Genomic DNA, 17,067 nt, shown 5'->3' on the forward strand with positions numbered 1-17,067 from the left:
TTAAAGTGGAATTATAGAAAGATGCTTTCATCTCCTCTGTGCCTCTTTAAAGCTCCTTCAGTGCTCTCTGGTAAATTTCATTGTCTGGACTGTGAGTTTTGGGGAGCAGCCTTGTCATGTCAGGTTTACAGTACTACCCCATTCTGTCGAACATGACAGATGATGCAACACTTTGATCGAAGATGAACCTTAATTGACTAATTACATGACTTCTGAAGTTTAATGGTTACACCACATCTTATTTAAGGATTTCACAGCAAAGTGGGGTAATACATATGCACTCACCACTTTAAAGTATTAACTTTGTTTTTCCCCCCCACTTCATCCAAACAGTCAGCAAGTATTTTGTTCAGGCTTCTAAATCCAAATCCAAATCAATTTTAATTCTAGCTGATAACGCAACAAAACAGGACAAACACGAGAGCGATGAATGCTTCCACAAGGCACTGTATGTAATTTCACCTTTACTAAACAAAATCTCAGTTTGCTTAAATTCTGATGAAACTGACGATTTAAAATATGAATGTAAGTTTCTCATTCAAACGCAACACTAAAGGTTGTCCTGCAGATGTCGCCATTTTGACTGTATCGAATGCTTTGAAACAACCATTTCAGCACACCTGCATGATACCGATTTAAGGCTTTTACGATGTTCTTCTTGCATGGGAAACTTGAAGTTACTTATCTGGCAACATCTGTTCTCTGAAAACATGATATGGTATAATTTTGTGTAAAAACAAGGGTTATGCAACACAAAATCAACTGACATTATAAAGGCATTTATAATGCAGGTGGATCCCGCATTAGTAACTGATCTTATAGCTCTGTGGCAAATGGAGATTTAATAACTTTCACTACCAGGCAAAAGTTTGAAGTTGCCCCCAATTTTCCCGTATTTTTGTCAAAACAGCCCAATTAAGAGCTAACTTTAGCAATTTGTTATTTCTAATTATTGCAAGAACATTCATGAGTATGCTATGAACAAAATTTAATCAAGTATGGCACTCAAGTAGGGATATTTCTAAGCATTTATTGATGAAAGCATTACTAGAAGGTTTACGTAGAAACATCTTTTGTTTGGTTAAAATACCTTTACAAAGGGTTGCATGTCCCCTGTAACAATTATGCCGTCCCAGTAGAATGTTTTTCACACCTTGATTCACAGTTCTTTACTCTGTTCACAAATATTTTGTGTTACCTTTTTGAGTTGATATTAAAGACAGATAATTTCTGGAAAGAAGAATGTCTTTAGCTCATTTGAAAATTATCTAAATCTGAAGTAGCACAAAAATGGCCAGAAAACCTCAGTCAAGCAAAGAAAAAAGTACTGAAATTCAGGCTTTGAAAAAACAAGACTATTCTACAAGACAAATTGCTCAGAAAGTTAGTCTCACAAAGTGGAGTTGCAAAAACATTAAAGAGATATGAAGAAGCAGAGTCACGTCTAAAACTGAACAAAAGTTCAACAGGGTCACCAGTCTTCAAAATACACAAAAGACAGCCCCAGAAATAAGAGCTCAGCTAAACTCAACCGGGAGCAATAATGTGTCAGTGGATACTGTGCGGCGTAGACTGTGGGAATCTGGTCTGAAAGGCAGGGTAGCTCCCAGGAAACCACTGCTAAGAAAGCAGAACATAAAGAAGAGACTTCAGTGGGCTAAAGAACATAGAAACTGGACTGTAGAAGAATGGAAAACAGTTCTGTTTACAGGCGAGTCAAAGTTTGAAATCAAAAGTACGCAAGTACGTTCGACATAGGGTTGGAGAACGCTTGACTCCTGCGTGTGTTGTTCCCACAGTAAAGCATGGTGGGGCTGTTTTGCAGGGGGACAGACTGGTGATCTGCACAAAGTCACAGGAATTCTAAATCAGCATGGATACCACAGTATCTTACAGAGGCATGCCATTCCCTCTGGGCTGCGTTTAGTGGGACAGCCATTCACACAACGATCCAAAGCACACCTCCAAACTGTGTCAGAGATATTTGGCCAAGAAAGAAGAGGAGGGCAAGCTAAGGATTATGACTCCAGCTCAATCCCCTGACCTTAACCCCATCGAACTTGCATGGGATGAACTGGACAGAAACGTCAGGAACAAGCAACCCACAAGTGCTGCAAACCTTTATGAGATGTTGGCAGAAGCATGGGAGGAAATTTCAAGTGATCTCCCATCTCATTTCATGTCACTGATTGCAAGAATGCCTCGAATTTGTCAAGCACTTATCAAAGCTAAAGGAGGCTATTTTGAAGAGTCACAGATTTAGACAGTTTATTAAGAGTATTATATGCTAAATTCTTTAATTTTGTTTTCAGTGTTTGTATCTATAGTTCTACTGTGATTAGAAATGAAACATGGCTAAATTGCACTCATAATTTAGGTAATATGAACCAATCACAGAAAAATTAGGGGTGAGTCCAAACTTTTGCCTGGTAGTGTACATGTTGCATCTTCTCAAATTATTTTTCGTTCAAATAAATTACCACACAGCAAATTATTACAGAAATTTAACAGAAGCAATATGCCTACAACATCATTACTGCATAAAGAGGAAAAAGATTAGTGCATGACTGAGCTCAGCCATTTCAGCCTCATGGCCCCATCACACGGTAATTAAGAATAGTTGAGGGATATGTTTCTGACAAGGAAAATGGAGTATTTATTTACAGGCAGACAGAAATAAAAACAAGTGGACAACAGAGTGATGCTTCTAGTAAGAGCTTGTACTGCCCTTCAGAAAACCTTCTTAGCTGATATTTAAGTTCCGCAATTGTGAAACTGGCAGCAGTATCGGGACATTGGCAGGCACCGTGTATCATTTCAGTTTAATACACAATAGGACACCATTTTCTTGTGCACTAACTGCAACAATGTTGCACTCCAAACTTAGGCACAAAACAAAATCTACATTTTTACAGATTGATGTAGAGGGCACAAGTTTGATCAGTTGTCAAACTACGGACCAACCCAGGCCAGGTCCACATTATGTTCATTCTCATTGCATCAGTCATGTTACACTGAGATTTCAGGTTTTCCAAAATTTTGGATCAGCATCTAGAAAATAGAGTATAACTGGGACACTCTCTACAATAACCATACAAGTGCATAAACAAATCATGAAAAATAAATGCTGCCACAATGTATTGCTGATATGAGACATGATGAGTAAGAAGGGTGAATGAAAGAGATGATGATTTAAAGGTTAAGTATTTTATAAAGACTAAGATGGCAAAAAAGAATTGAAAAATGTGTTGGAATGTCAGTAAACACCTGTGGACACAAATTTAAATATTTATGAAGAAATATGCATTTGGCTTTGCCCTATAAGGACAGATGAAGAGCACATGTGGGGCAAAGAGGAACATCGTTGTCCATCAGCTAGTTTACCCTCCAACGTGCTTCCACGTCTTTCCAGTATGTCACAGAAGCTACAACCTTTCAGTCTCTCACAGTCCTGGGTGGCAACTGCTGTTTGTAGATTCCAGCCAAGGCTTTAGCTGCACTGTGGATCATCTGGCGTTGGGTCATACCAGTCATGGCTTGGTGCCAGTCTGTTTTGTTGATGTTAGGCAGGTTGCGCTCCAGGACCTCACCTACTGTGACGATCAGACCAGACCAGCGCAGACTGTAGTCAGGAGGAGTCAGGGACTGAGCCTGCATGAAGGAAGGTAACAAAAAGCTTGATGAGCTGCTGGAGGTTTTGGATGAAGGCATTCTATTGCAGAAGCAGGTATCTGCACTCATCAATGGCAATGAAACTAGAGTGGATGAAAATTGAAGTGGTAAGATGCTGTACCACTAGTGGATGCTGGATACCAGCACCAGGGACTTTTAGACTGTAAAATATTAGACTTGCACAGCACACAGATAATATGAGTTGGAGGTTTCATCCCTCATTACTTCAAACAGGATAACCAATGTGTTTTTCAGTAACAGTAATGAAATTACTATTTTGATAGAGATGTCAGTCATAATAAAACATCATTACTTTAGAGGGATGATCCATGTGTATGACAGTGTACTGCTGATAATCATATTTCAACAATTTCTCACATATCTCAACTTTATGTTCAAAAGCTCTGTGGCTATAACACAAATATATATGGAAAGTGAATTTTACCTGTTGAATGTGATCAAGAGCCAGGGGAGTTGCCTGGGTGAATAACTCAATGCGGATGCTATGACCAGGGTCCTCCAGGATTAAACAGCCTATGTCAAACCACCTAGAGACAACAAGATGGTTGTGAAAAGTCATGTCTTTTACATGTTTTGAGTTTTGATGCAAATCAAAAGTGAAGGAAGGAGAACATCAGAGCCTCCCAGGGCTGTGTGCTGAGCCCTCTGCTGCACTCAATGTACACTGATCACTGTTTGTCCACTTCAGACTCTAACATCATCATTAAGTTTGCTGATGACACAGCAGTGGTGGGTCCGATCTCCAACAATGACGAGGAGGACTATTTGATGGAGATCACCCACCTGGAGGACTGGTGCAGAGACAACAGCCTCCTCCTAAATGTCAGCAAGACCAAGGAACTGATTGTGGACTACAGCAAGAACCAGCAGAGGGCATACTACCCACTCAGGATCAGCGGGACAGAGGTGGAGAGAGTGGAGCGCTTTAAGTACCTCGGTGTTATCACGCAGGACCTGACGTGGTCCTGTCACATCAACACCCTGGTGAAGAAGGCTCGACAACGTCTCTACCACCTCAGATGCCTGAGGGACTTCAAGCTCCCTCTCAAGGTGCTCAGGAACTTCTACACCTGCACCATTGTTTGACAGTTAGTATCACCGCCTGGATGGGCAGCAGCACCCAGCAGGACTTCTTGGCCCTGAGGAGGGTGGACTGCTCGGCTGAGCACACCATCAGAACAACCGTCCACCACCTGCAGGACATTTACAACAAACGCCAGGAAGAATACAAGTGAGCCCACCCACCCCAGCCACAGACTGTTCTCTCTGCTGCTGTCAGGGCGGCGTTACCGCTGCCTGAACGCAAACATAGAGAGGATGAGGAGGAGCTTCTTCCTACAGGCGGTCTGCCTGCTGTACCTGAAACAATAGACTCAATAGACAATCAACATGCAACCTCCGTTCAATATCCATTCACTTTGGCCTTGTGTATGTGTGTGTATATATTAGTGGTGGGGCATGATAAAAAAATTAATCTAATTAATTACAGGCTTTGTAATTAATTAATCGCAATAATCGCATTGTCAAACAGCAATATTTGAGACAGTAAGTAATTATTTTCAATTCAAATAAATTTTGATTGACAGTTGAATCAATGAATAGACGTGTGTATATTTTAAATTTTATACACTCAACAAAAATATAAACGCAACACTTTTGTTTTTGCTCCCATTTTTTATGAGATGAACTCAAAGATATAGAACTTTTTCTACATACACAATATCACCATTTCTCTCAAATATTGTCCACAAATCTGTGATAGTGAGCACGTCTCCTTTGCTGAGATAATCCATCCCACCTCACAGGTGTGCCATATCAAGATGCTGATTAGACACCATGATTAGTGCACTTGTGTGCCAAAGACTGCCCACAATAAAAGGCCTTATATATATATATATATATGAAAGTCTTGATGTACATCTGCTTGTGGGATAAATGGCCAGGAAATCTATGTCATGTCCTCTGAAGTGCTGAAAACATGACAGTGTTTGTGCAAAAAAGACTGACTGACTGACTGACTGACAAGGAAACAATGACAGTTTTCTTCTTACTTGTCAGGAAAAAGCTCAGCAATGAAGTTTTCCAAAGAAACCACTGGCTGCTTCTCATGGATCACACCAGCTCGACGCAGACTGTCGATGCGTTCTTGAGCTCCCTGCAGACAGGGACACAGATGGACAGACAGACAGCATTTAGCTTGTATTTAGACTCATTTTTTCTCAAAATGTAAACGAACTGTCAGATTTAACCACACCCTTGATCTTGTTTTGACTTATGGCATAGATTATCTGATTAATTTTTAATAGCATTTAGAATTACAATGATGGACTGCAAAGCATATCCCATGAGACTTATGTTGGAAAATGTTTTTCTACAAATTTCATTGTACAGCTGTGCAATGACAATAAAGGTTTTCAATTCTATTCTAAGTTCCATTACAGTAGATGTTTATCTGATAAATGTTGATAAATGATGTTTATCTGCAGTAACTAAATTTGAGGAAATTATTCCATTGTTATTTACTTCAATGCCATATGCCAACACAACAGAGAGCAGCTCATCTAACATTAGTCCCAAACAGGTGATCTAGCTGATAGGACGGCAGCTTTACTGTTGCCCCTCTGAAAAAGAAGGCAATGAATTATAAAAGAATAGCTCTATGGTATGATGAACAACTGTAGATCTTAAGCAGAGTACAAGTGGACTGGCAAGGCAGGTTAATTACATACAAAAATTACTCCAAGAACTGCCTATTATTCATATTTAATTGAGGATAACAAGAACAACCCTAGGTTTCTTTTCAGCACTTTTCAGCTCTGTGGAGCCTTCTGTTTCTTTAGCTCTCAGCATTGACTTGAAGACCTTATGTACAAATAAAGCTGTAAATATTAGACAAAAACTCCTGAAATGCGTCTTTAAGTGCAGTGACTCTGGAAGTGTCCATAGAATCAGTTTTATTTCACCCTTCCTGACTGCCAGAGGCAGTTCTCCTCTGGCAGTCATCCAGGGTTCATAAAACCGTGGTTACATGCATAACCTTCGATTTATACTTGGACTGCTTCTCTGCTGTAAATCTCTCAGAGCTCATGTCGATAGTAATTTCTTCTAAAGCAGCAACATGTCTGTTTGACCCCATCCCCACTAGATTGTTCAAGGAAACTTTTCCTGTAATTAACACTGTAGTATTAAACATCATCAACTACTCTTTACTAACAGACTACGTACTGTAGGTTTTTAAGATTGCTGTAATCAAACCACTACAGAAAAAGTATACTCTGGATTAAGGTGTTTTAGCTAACTATAGACATATATCCAACCTCCCTTTAATTTCTAAAATTCCTAAAAAAGCTGCCAATTATGTGACTATCTGCACAGAAATGGTTTGTTTGAAGAGTTTCATACATCACAGTACAGAGAAAGCACTGATCAAGGTCACCAACAATCTTCTAATAGCTTCAGACTGTGGAATAGCTTCTCGTTCTACTGGATCTCAGTGCTGCATTTGATACAGTTAATCACACCATCTTATTACCGAGACTGGAGCATGTTATTGGGATTAAGGGAACTGCAGTAAACTGGTTTAAATCATATTTATCAGACAGATTGGAACTTGTTGATGTTAATGATTATTCTTCCAAACACACCAGAGTTATAGAACCTGGCAAAAGTTTGGACACACCTTCTCATTTCATGGCTTTAATTTATTTTAATTGTTTTCTACATTGTAGATTAATACTGAAGACATTAAAATCATGAAAGACCACATATGGAATTATGTAGTACCTCAAGTGTAGCAAAAAATTGTTAAGCAAATCAGAATATGTTGTACTTTTTAGATTCTTTAGAGTAGCCCCATTTTGCTATGATGACAGCTTTACACACTCTTGGCATTTTCTCAGTCATGAGGTAGTCTCCTAGCCTAGCCACGCTAGACCCATGTTTCTGAAGGCACAAGGGTCTAGGCATGCTCGACAGGGAGGGAGGCGGGCTAAAAGGTTGTCTATCAAATCCCTCTGCAGCAATTGGGTAGGTATACAACCAATCAACGCAACGAATAGGCTGACTTAGTTCCTAGAGCACCTAGGCGGATTGTGGCTAAGTCCCATTAGCTTCCCAACCAGCGGAGCCATGGAGCCAAGTGGTATATTAAGGATTTGCCATATCCCGTCGGCATAAGTCCAAATACGTCTTTCTTCTCAATGAAACACTTCAGTGCCGTCCTTTGTTTATCTTTCAAGTTGAATTTTAGCTTCAAATCTTTAAGGGCTGTGGCCAAAGCAGAGTCGAAAGATAACTGTTTATTGTGCGCCGGTTGTTTCTGTCAGAATCGTCGTGCCTCTGTCGTCACTTCGTTACGCCCGCCTTCTGACTCTACACTTCATGGTGATTCGTCCAGCCAGTTTTAGGAGCATCCAGCCTCGAGCTTTATGGAGGGTAACTAGACCCACCCTGGCAGAGAATTAAATTTGTTGCCGTGGGTTGTCTAACGCGGCTAGGCTGGTAGTCTCCTGGAATGGTTTTGAATTAACAGGTGGGCCTTGTCAAGACTCAATTTGTGGAATTTCTTGCCTTCTTAATGTGTTTGAGACCAACAGCTGTGCTGTGCAGAGGCAGGCTTAGTACATAGTGGATAGCCCTATTTGACTACTGTTGTAATCCTTACTATGTCAAGAACCACTCAACTCAGTAAAGAGAAATGACAGTCCATCATTACTTTAAGACATGAAGGTCAGTCGATCTGGAAAATTTCAAGAACTTTGAATGTACTCCCAAGTGCAGTCGCAAAAGCCATCAAGCGCTATGAAGAAACTGGCTAACAAGGACCGCCCCAGGAAAGGAAGACCAAGAGTCACCTCTGGTGCTGAAGATAAATTCATCCGAGTCACCAGCCTCAGAAACCACAAATGAACAGCACTTCAGATTAGAGCCCAGATAAATGCACACCGAGTTCTAGTACCAGACGCCTCTCTACATCAACACAGAGGAGACTGACCAATCAGGCCTTTATAGTCAAATAGCTGCTAAGAAACCACTACTGAGGATGAACAGCAAGCACAAGAGATCTGTTTTGGCCAAGAATCACAAGGGAAGGACATTAGATCAGTGGAAATCTGTGCTTTGGTCTGATGAGTCCAAATTTGAGATCTTTGGTTCCAACCCCCGTATCTTTGTGAGATGCAGAAAAGGTGAAAGGATGGTCTCTCTACATGCATGGTTCCCATCATGAAGCATGGAGGAAGAGGTGTGATGGTGTGGGAGTTCTTTCTTAGTCTTGGGGATTTATTCAAAGTTCAAGTCACACAGTGAACCAGCATGTTTACCACAGCATCCTGTAGCAACATGCCATCCCATCCAGTTTGTGTTTAGTTGGACCATCATTTATTTTTCACCAGGACAATGACCCCAAACACACCTCCAGGATGTATAAGGGCTATTTAACCAAGGAGAGTGATGGAGTGCTGCATCAGATGACCTGGCCTCCACAGTCACCTGACCTTAGCCTAGGTACGATGGCTTGGGATGAGATGGACCGCAGAGTGAATTACAATGGCCAACAACTGCCAACAATTGCTGTGTGTGCAAAGCTGTCATCAAAACAGAAAGGGCTAATTTAAAGAATCTAAAATATAAAACATTCTGTTTTTTTTTTTTAACACTTTTTTGTTTACAACATAACTCTATATGTGTTCTTTCATAGTTTTGATGTCTTCAGTACTAATCTACAATCTAAAAAAATAATTAAAATAAATAAATAAAAACCATTGAATGAGAAGGTTTGTCCAAACTTTTGACTGGTAACGTAGTTCTAGAATTCCACGGGTTCCTGGGTTAGGACTTAAATTATTTTCGTTGTACATGCTTTTCTTAGACAATACTTTTAGGAAACACATACATTTTTATTGTTGTGCAGATGACACACAGCTATATTTATCTATAAAGCAAAATTAAATCAATTAGTCAAACTCTGGCCTGAATGACTTGTAATATTCTTTAAATTCAGACAAAGCAGAGGTCATTATATTTGGCCATAAACACCTCAGAAACACACTGTCTAACCAGATAGTGCTCTAGATGACACTGTCTTGGCCTCCAGTTCTACTGGTAAAAACCTTGGAGTTATTTTTGATCAGGATATGTCTCACATAAAGCATATCTATAGGACAGCATGTCACAAACTTTGTGTCTTGTCTCTCCTGCATTTTGCATTTGTTCTCTGGATCTGAAGTGTCTGATCCACAGTCACTGGCCTCACTGGCCTCAAACGTGTTTGTTTTCTTTTGTATAGCTTGTCTCCATTGGCTATCCCCACTCCAAAGCAACCTTTATGGACTTATTGCGACTTCTTTATTTTAGAATGACAACTTTTGAAGGTTGAACTAACCTTGACACCAGCTGCATAGCCCACAGGCTGTGGGGCGATGTTGGACTGCCCAGGCTCTCCAGTGACCATGGCCATCCCAAAAACCTCCTGGAAGGCGTCTCTGACTGCCTCCACATTCATGTCCTTATCTGATGTCACCACAATATCAATGTCCCCGCCAGACTCTGGTAAGCAACAATGTAGAAACATTAATTGAAGACATATAAACATAAAGTCTCCTTTACTTCTTTACTTAGAGGGTAATGTCGTGATGAGGAGAGAGCAGGTTAACTTACTAATGTATGGAGCCATGCCAGGATCCAGGGTAGTGATCATGGACTCCACAGAGTGCTTGGTTTTGTCCAGGACTGTCTTTACTACAGAGTTACCTGCTACTCCCTGAGGACATACACAGACAGCAAACATTATGCAGTGACAGCCTGATACAGCATCCCTCTTCCTATTTTTTGCCTTATTTATTTTTTGTTTTACAACTACTCCATAGCACTGCAGCAGTAGATTGTAGCTCGTCATATTTAACTGCTAGTTATTTCAATAGCTTGTATGTGGCCTGCGTCACCTTCTTCGCTGTGGTGTGCAGGGGAGGTGGCATTGGGACTTGAGTTGCCAAGAAACTGGCCAAACTGGGGAGTGTAGAGTGAAAGCAGTGACAAAGAAAAGGATGGGAAGGAAGATGAAAGCTACGTATCACGGACAACCGCTGTCTTCCTCGTTATGCTAGGAGGACATTCAGTCATGTCCCTCAAAATAATAAGTGGGCAACCTTGGATGCATAAGTAAATGTTAATGAGTTGTCAAATAGCCAATATGGCTGAAAACAAAAACAAAAACAAAAACAAAATAATGAGACAATGTGCCACCCAAATGTGAACAGGCTCACAACCATGCGCTACTCAGTGATAGTATTGTAGTTAAATCAATATATTTTTCTTTTCTCTGTTGCTCTCTTTTATTCACTAATGCCTAATGTTGCATTGTGTCTCTTTCTGTAAATGTCCTGATATGTCTGAAAAAAGTCAGTACATGAGTCACTTCTGTCTTCCACATTTGATGGGGCATTAAAAGTGCCATCACCCACATTTGATAGGAGTGTGATACCTTGAAAAAGCCCCAGATGCTTCCACCAGTGTTGGTATCTCCAGACACTCTGGGATCCTCCTGCTCCTCTGGGAAAGTGATTGGAGATCCAGTATCCAATCCTCCTGTCATGGCTGGCTGCTGAACCATGGGGTTGGACACTACACCTGGAAAGGCGGAACATTTTTTTATTGACAAATACAGTCACACATTAATAACAGCAGAGTTACCATTTAAAGTGCTTGCTTGCTATCTAGAGTTCAGTGTCGAGTACTTCAGCAGGTGGACAGGAACAGAGATGGACTGAACTGACAACCCTGCAAGTGGCATGCAACCTGCTCTACCACCTGTGCCACATCCATCCTAACAACAGCACCAACTTTGACATCTTCTTTGATTTAGGTTTTAAGAAATTACATATTTTCTTTTCTATCAATTTCCGATTTATAGATGATACTGTAGATGGAAAAATAAAATAGCCCAAAATCAATTGCAAACCTACACTTCTGTTTGAAATATTGATAGAACAGTAACAGTAATAGACTAACTTGAATAAGCATATTAGTAAAAAACATCTGTATACCTGATCTTTTCTAGAGTTTACTGAACAAAAGTGCAAACCTATACAAGACACATGAACATAAGGATTAATATTATTATTATTATTATTATTATTAATAATAAACAAAAATGCTTGACAAAAGATGTTTTTTTGTCTGCCAAAATATATAATATCATAAAGTGCTTCCTCTTACTATGAGGAGAGTCCTGAGATGTGAAATGGTGCAATGTAACTTAAATAAACTGAACTAAAATACTGCTAATACAATATACTTATGCAAAAACATGGAGGGAAGATCAGCCTCTACTGTGCAGTGGGTGCCCAGTTAAAAAAACACCTTGCTCTTACTTGATAAGATTCAGAGAACACCGCAAGATGTGTGCAAGATACCACTGGCTGTAGCCTGAATCTGACCTGATTCTTATGACTGTGTTTATATTTTATATCATGCAACAAATCTGTTTTATTTTGTAAAACAGTTCAGGTGATTCTTACCGAATCTGACCTGATATGTTGAGTTCTTAATAAATGCATGAAACTACGACACACTAAGAATACAGTTTCAGGCAGTAAATATTGTCACAAATAGAGACATTGCAAAAAAGCCCAAAATGGTGGCCATAGTGGACATTTTATTTTTCACTATAACCAAATGATGTATTTTGCACAATATCCCTTGGCCCAAATGAGACAACACAGAAATTCTGATGCCTGGAGCATGTGTTCTTATAGTCCGGGATTACAATACTCCAACATCTTAAGAAAATCTCTTGATTTTGAAATTTTCTTGTTGAAAAAAGAACCTCAGTTCAACACGCAGACATGTAAACAGTGTGTTCCAAATAAAGAAGTGCGGCTCAGACCTGGCAAGGCAGCAGGACTGGAGAATGTTGGCATCAGTGGTGTCTGTGGTGTTCGACCAGCATGACCTCGTGTGATGTCATATCCTGCACTCATAGAGAAGTTGGACATGGGCGGGCCCACAGGTGGGGCAGACATGCCAGGAACTGGAGCAGGAGGTGGTCTGATGGAAGAGGCCAGAAGTGGCAAAGAGGGAGAGGCAGAGGGGGGGAAGGGAGAGCTGCTGGTGAAAGGTGAGGCAGAGGGAAATTGGGAAGAGAGGGAAGGAGGTGCAGCCAGAGATGTGGAGAAAGCAGGAATGGATGGAATGGGGGGCAGAGAAGTAGAGACTGAGGGCAAACTGATGGAGCTGGTGCCTGGGAGTGTCATCGGACTGGACAGACCTGAAATGCAGCAAAAAAACCAAAAAGAAGTTACACCTCAGAGAGATTTTCACTGTGGATTCTGTTTCCAGAGGAAAAAAACTACAGTTTTCACAGTGGAAGAGCCCGCAGTGTTCAAAGCTAGACAGACCACATCAGGAATGGAGTGCACAAGGAGAAAATTTATTGTTTTTCCATCACTGAACATTCATAATTCTTCAACACGATTGTGCACCTGGAATTAATCCCCTAAAGTCGGACTTTTGAATTTTATGTAACATTTTGAGGTGCCTGAGGAAGAATATTCTGAGAAAATTACCTTAACTGTAGTGCGATAGTAAATTAAAGATCGACCATTCTGTGGAGCCCATAGGCATAGGCTCTGTTATTTGACTTAGATACCGACAATATCGAGAATTGATACACTGAAACTGTCAAGAACTTAGTTTTGAGAGTTTTTCTTGTAAACAATAAACAAAAAATAATATTGTGTCTGTCTAATGTAGCCACATCTTTTGAAACACAAAAAAGATTTTTCCATAAACAATTTTGCTATGTTGCACAGATGGAAAAAAACAGAAACGTGTTAAGTGGCTGACATGGCTTTCTAGTGACAGAGACTGGTCAAGAACCAGATTTGAATTTCTAAGGCATGCTTTAACACAATCTCTTAATGGCCCAGTATGCTGCTCAATGGAGGGTAGCCATTTTTCAGGGCAAGTAGAAGACTTTCTGTATGTTTGTGTTTAATTTCAGGCAACTGTCAGACATCCAGATTTTAATGGCTTGCAAACAGTCATTTAAAATTGATTATTTGTTGCCCTGTTCTTCTTCTCCAAGCAGTGGAAATAATTTTCAGTTTTAAATACCTTGGGATAACACTAGACAATAACACCATGGACATCCAAAAAAGAAGCCACCAGAACCCCTCAACCATGTGTAAATTAAAACGACTTAATGCTGACCCCCATCTCCTTCTGTTGCTGTATCAAAGCATCATCCAGTCTATGCACCTGTACTGCTCCACCTGCTTCTTTAAATGCTTACTACACTGTTACAAACAAAACTAAACTCATATGCGTAACCACAGCCTCCAAAATAATTGATCGTTAAACACCAAACCTCACACGAATTAAACAGGGCATTACACGAATTGTGACCGTAACGGAAAAAGGATATAACACACCTGCTGAAAACATAATGTAGCCACAAGGGGACACAAGCCAGTGTCTTATTGTGCCGGTCCCAAGCCCGGATAAATACAGAGGGTTGTGTCAGGAAGGGCATCCGACGTAAACTTTGGCCAAATCAAACATGCAAATCAAATGTATGACTTCCATACCGGATCGGTCGAGGCTCGGGTTAACAACGACCGCCATCGGTGCTGTCGACCTATAGGGTGCCGGTGGACAATGGACGAATGTTGGTCGAAGAAGGAGGGGAGGAAGGTGTGTTCGTAGGAAGAGATAGAGGAGGAAGACCAGGAGTCTAGGACTGAGAGTAGGAACTTTGAATGTTGGAACTATGACAGGAAAAGGTAGCGAGCTGGTTGACATGATGCAGAGGAAGAAGGTGGACATACTGTGTGTCCAGGAGACCAGGTGGAAAGGTAGTAAAGCTAGAAGTTTAGGAGCAGGGTTCAAGTTGTTCTACCATGGTGTAGATAGGAAGAGAAATGGAGTAGGAGTTATCTTGAAGGAGGAGTTTGTTAGGAATGTCCTGGAGGTAAAAAGAGTGTCAGATCAAGTGATGAGCCTGAAGCTAGAAATCGAAGGTGTGATGTTCAATGTTGTTAGTGGGTATGCTCCACAGGTAGGACCTGAGCTGGAGGAGAAGGAGAAATTCTGGTTGGACCTTGATGAAGTGATGCAGAGAATCCCTAGAAGTGAGAGGAATGGAGGAGAAGTGTGCTGGTGCCCATCTTTAAGAACAAGGAGATGTGCAGAGTTGTGGCAACTACAGAGGAATAAAGCTGATGAGAAACACGATGAAGCTATGGGAAAGAGTAGTTGAAGCTAGACTAAGGGCAGAGGTGAACATCTGTGAGTAGCAGTATGGTTTCATGCCAAGAAAGAGTACAACAGATGCAATATTTGCTTTGAGGATGTTGATAGAGAAGTACAGAGAAGGTCAGAAGGAGCTGCACTGTGTCTTTGTAGATCTGGAGAAAGCTTATTACAGGGTGCCCAGAGAGGAACTGTGGTTTTGTAAGAGGAAGTCTGGAGTGGCAGAGAAGTATGTTAGAGTGGTGCAGGACATGTATGAGGACTGTAAGACAGTGGTGAGGTGTGCTGTAGGTGTGACAGAGGAGTTCAAGGTGGAGGTGGGACTACATCAGGGATCAGCTCTGAGCCCCTTCTTGTTTGCTATGGTGATGGACAGGATGACAGGCAAGGTTAGACAGGAGTCTCCATGGACTATGATGTTTGCAGATGACATTGTGATCTGTAGTGAGAGCAGGGAACAGGTGGAGGAGAAGCTAGAGGCGTGGAGGTTTGCACTGGAAAGGAGAGGAATGAAGGTTAGCCGCAGCAAGACGGAGTATCTGTGTGTGAATGAGAAGGACCCAAGTGGAAGAGTGAGGTTACAGGGAGAAGAGATCAAGAAGGTGGAGGATTTTAAGTACTTAGGGTCAACAGTCCAGAGCAATGGAGAGTGTGGAAAAGAGGTGAAGAAGTGTGTACAGGCAGGATGAATGGCTGGACAAAAGTGTCAGGTGTGATGTGTGATAGAAGAGTTTCAGCTAAATGAAAGGAAAGGTTTACAAAACTGTGGTGAGACCAAAAATGTTGTTTGGTCTGGAGACAGTGTCCCTGAGGAAAAAACAGGAGGCAGAGCTGGAGGTAGCAGAACTGAAGATGCTGAGGTTCTCTTTGGGAGTGACCAGGATGGATAGGATCAGGAATGAGTACATCAGAGGGACAGCACATGTTAGAGGCTTTGGAGATAAAGTCAGAGAGGCCAGACTGAGATGGTTCGGACATGTCCAGAGGAGAGAGAGTGAATATATGGTAGAAGGATGCTGAGTTCCCACTGCCAGGCAGGAGGCCTAGAGGAAAACCAAAGAGGAGGTTTATGGATGTGGTCAAAGAGGACATGAAGGTCATTGGTGTGAGAGAAGAGGATGCAGAAGACAGGGTTAGATGGAGGCAATTGATTCGCTGTGGCGACCCCTGAAGGGAAAAGCCGAAAGGAAAAGAAGAAGAAGACACCTGTTGAACACATACCTCCCTCCCCTGCCCTCGGGACATAGATACAGAACACTGAGATGCAGACAAGTACGACTAAGCAAAAGCCTGATCCAATCCATCATAGCAATCCTTAACAAGGCCAAAGTGATCCGTACGAGTACAAATTATGTTACATGTTGAACAGTGTTTATGTGGAATGTGTGGTCTTTTTTTGTACTGTCCTGTCAATGCAAACCAAGCAGAACGGTGCTGTGGAAAAGAATTTCCCTACAGGGACACTAAAATCTAAGTCTAAGTTTAAATTAGTAATATTATTGAATGTCATTAATATACAAATACTGTGACATCCCACTAAAATGGCTTATCTGACCAGGAGGCAGCAGATAAAGTGAAAACAGTATTAAACCCACGACAGAACCCTGTGGGACACCACAAGACAGATGGGCTGTATCGGACATGAACTGCCCCACCGAAACAGACAAACCTCCTGTGAGAGAGGTAGAATGGCAACCAGTCCAAGACAGACCATGAAATACCCACCCACTGCTTCAGCCTATCTCACAGATCCACAGTGTCAAAAGCAGAGCTGAAGTCAAGAAGTATCAAAAACAAGCTTTTTCCAATCATCAGAATATCATTAGTCACTTTAATAAGGGCTGATTCTGTTTAATTCAGTTTACGAAAGCCAGATTGGAACGGGTTATACATACCGTATACTTCTAGAATGTCAAATGCTCTTCGTAGTACAGCACTCTTGTCTATTCACACAGCAACACTTCATAGTCACATCTTACCAGTAGGGATTGGTGGAGGTGCTGACTGTGGCAGCCACAGTCGAAGGGGGTGTCGGACTAGCAGGAGGTGTAGTCTCAATTCCACTTTCTTCCATCATCTTCTCAGCTGTATACCTAACTTCAGTCCAGAACTATACCTGTAACA

General features: G+C 41.2%; 1 protein-coding gene across 1 annotated transcript; it reads right to left on the minus strand.

Annotated features, from left to right (window-relative positions):
- Positions 1-1,014: 1,014 nt before the first annotated feature.
- prrc1 (proline-rich coiled-coil 1) lies at positions 1,015-17,047 on the minus strand. The gene is given in 9 exon segments (XM_022211567.2): positions 1,015-3,651; positions 4,118-4,220; positions 5,745-5,848; positions 10,076-10,239; positions 10,351-10,453; positions 11,174-11,319; positions 12,578-12,958; positions 16,923-16,938; positions 16,940-17,047. Coding segments are annotated over 9 exon segments (1,314 nt in total). The 5' UTR covers positions 17,021-17,047; the 3' UTR covers positions 1,015-3,435.
- Between the last annotated feature and the right edge of the window lie 20 nt (positions 17,048-17,067).

The sequence above is a fragment of the Acanthochromis polyacanthus genome, chromosome 18 (assembly GCF_021347895.1).
Source record: "Acanthochromis polyacanthus isolate Apoly-LR-REF ecotype Palm Island chromosome 18, KAUST_Apoly_ChrSc, whole genome shotgun sequence".
Lineage (NCBI taxonomy): Eukaryota > Metazoa > Chordata > Actinopteri > Pomacentridae > Acanthochromis > Acanthochromis polyacanthus.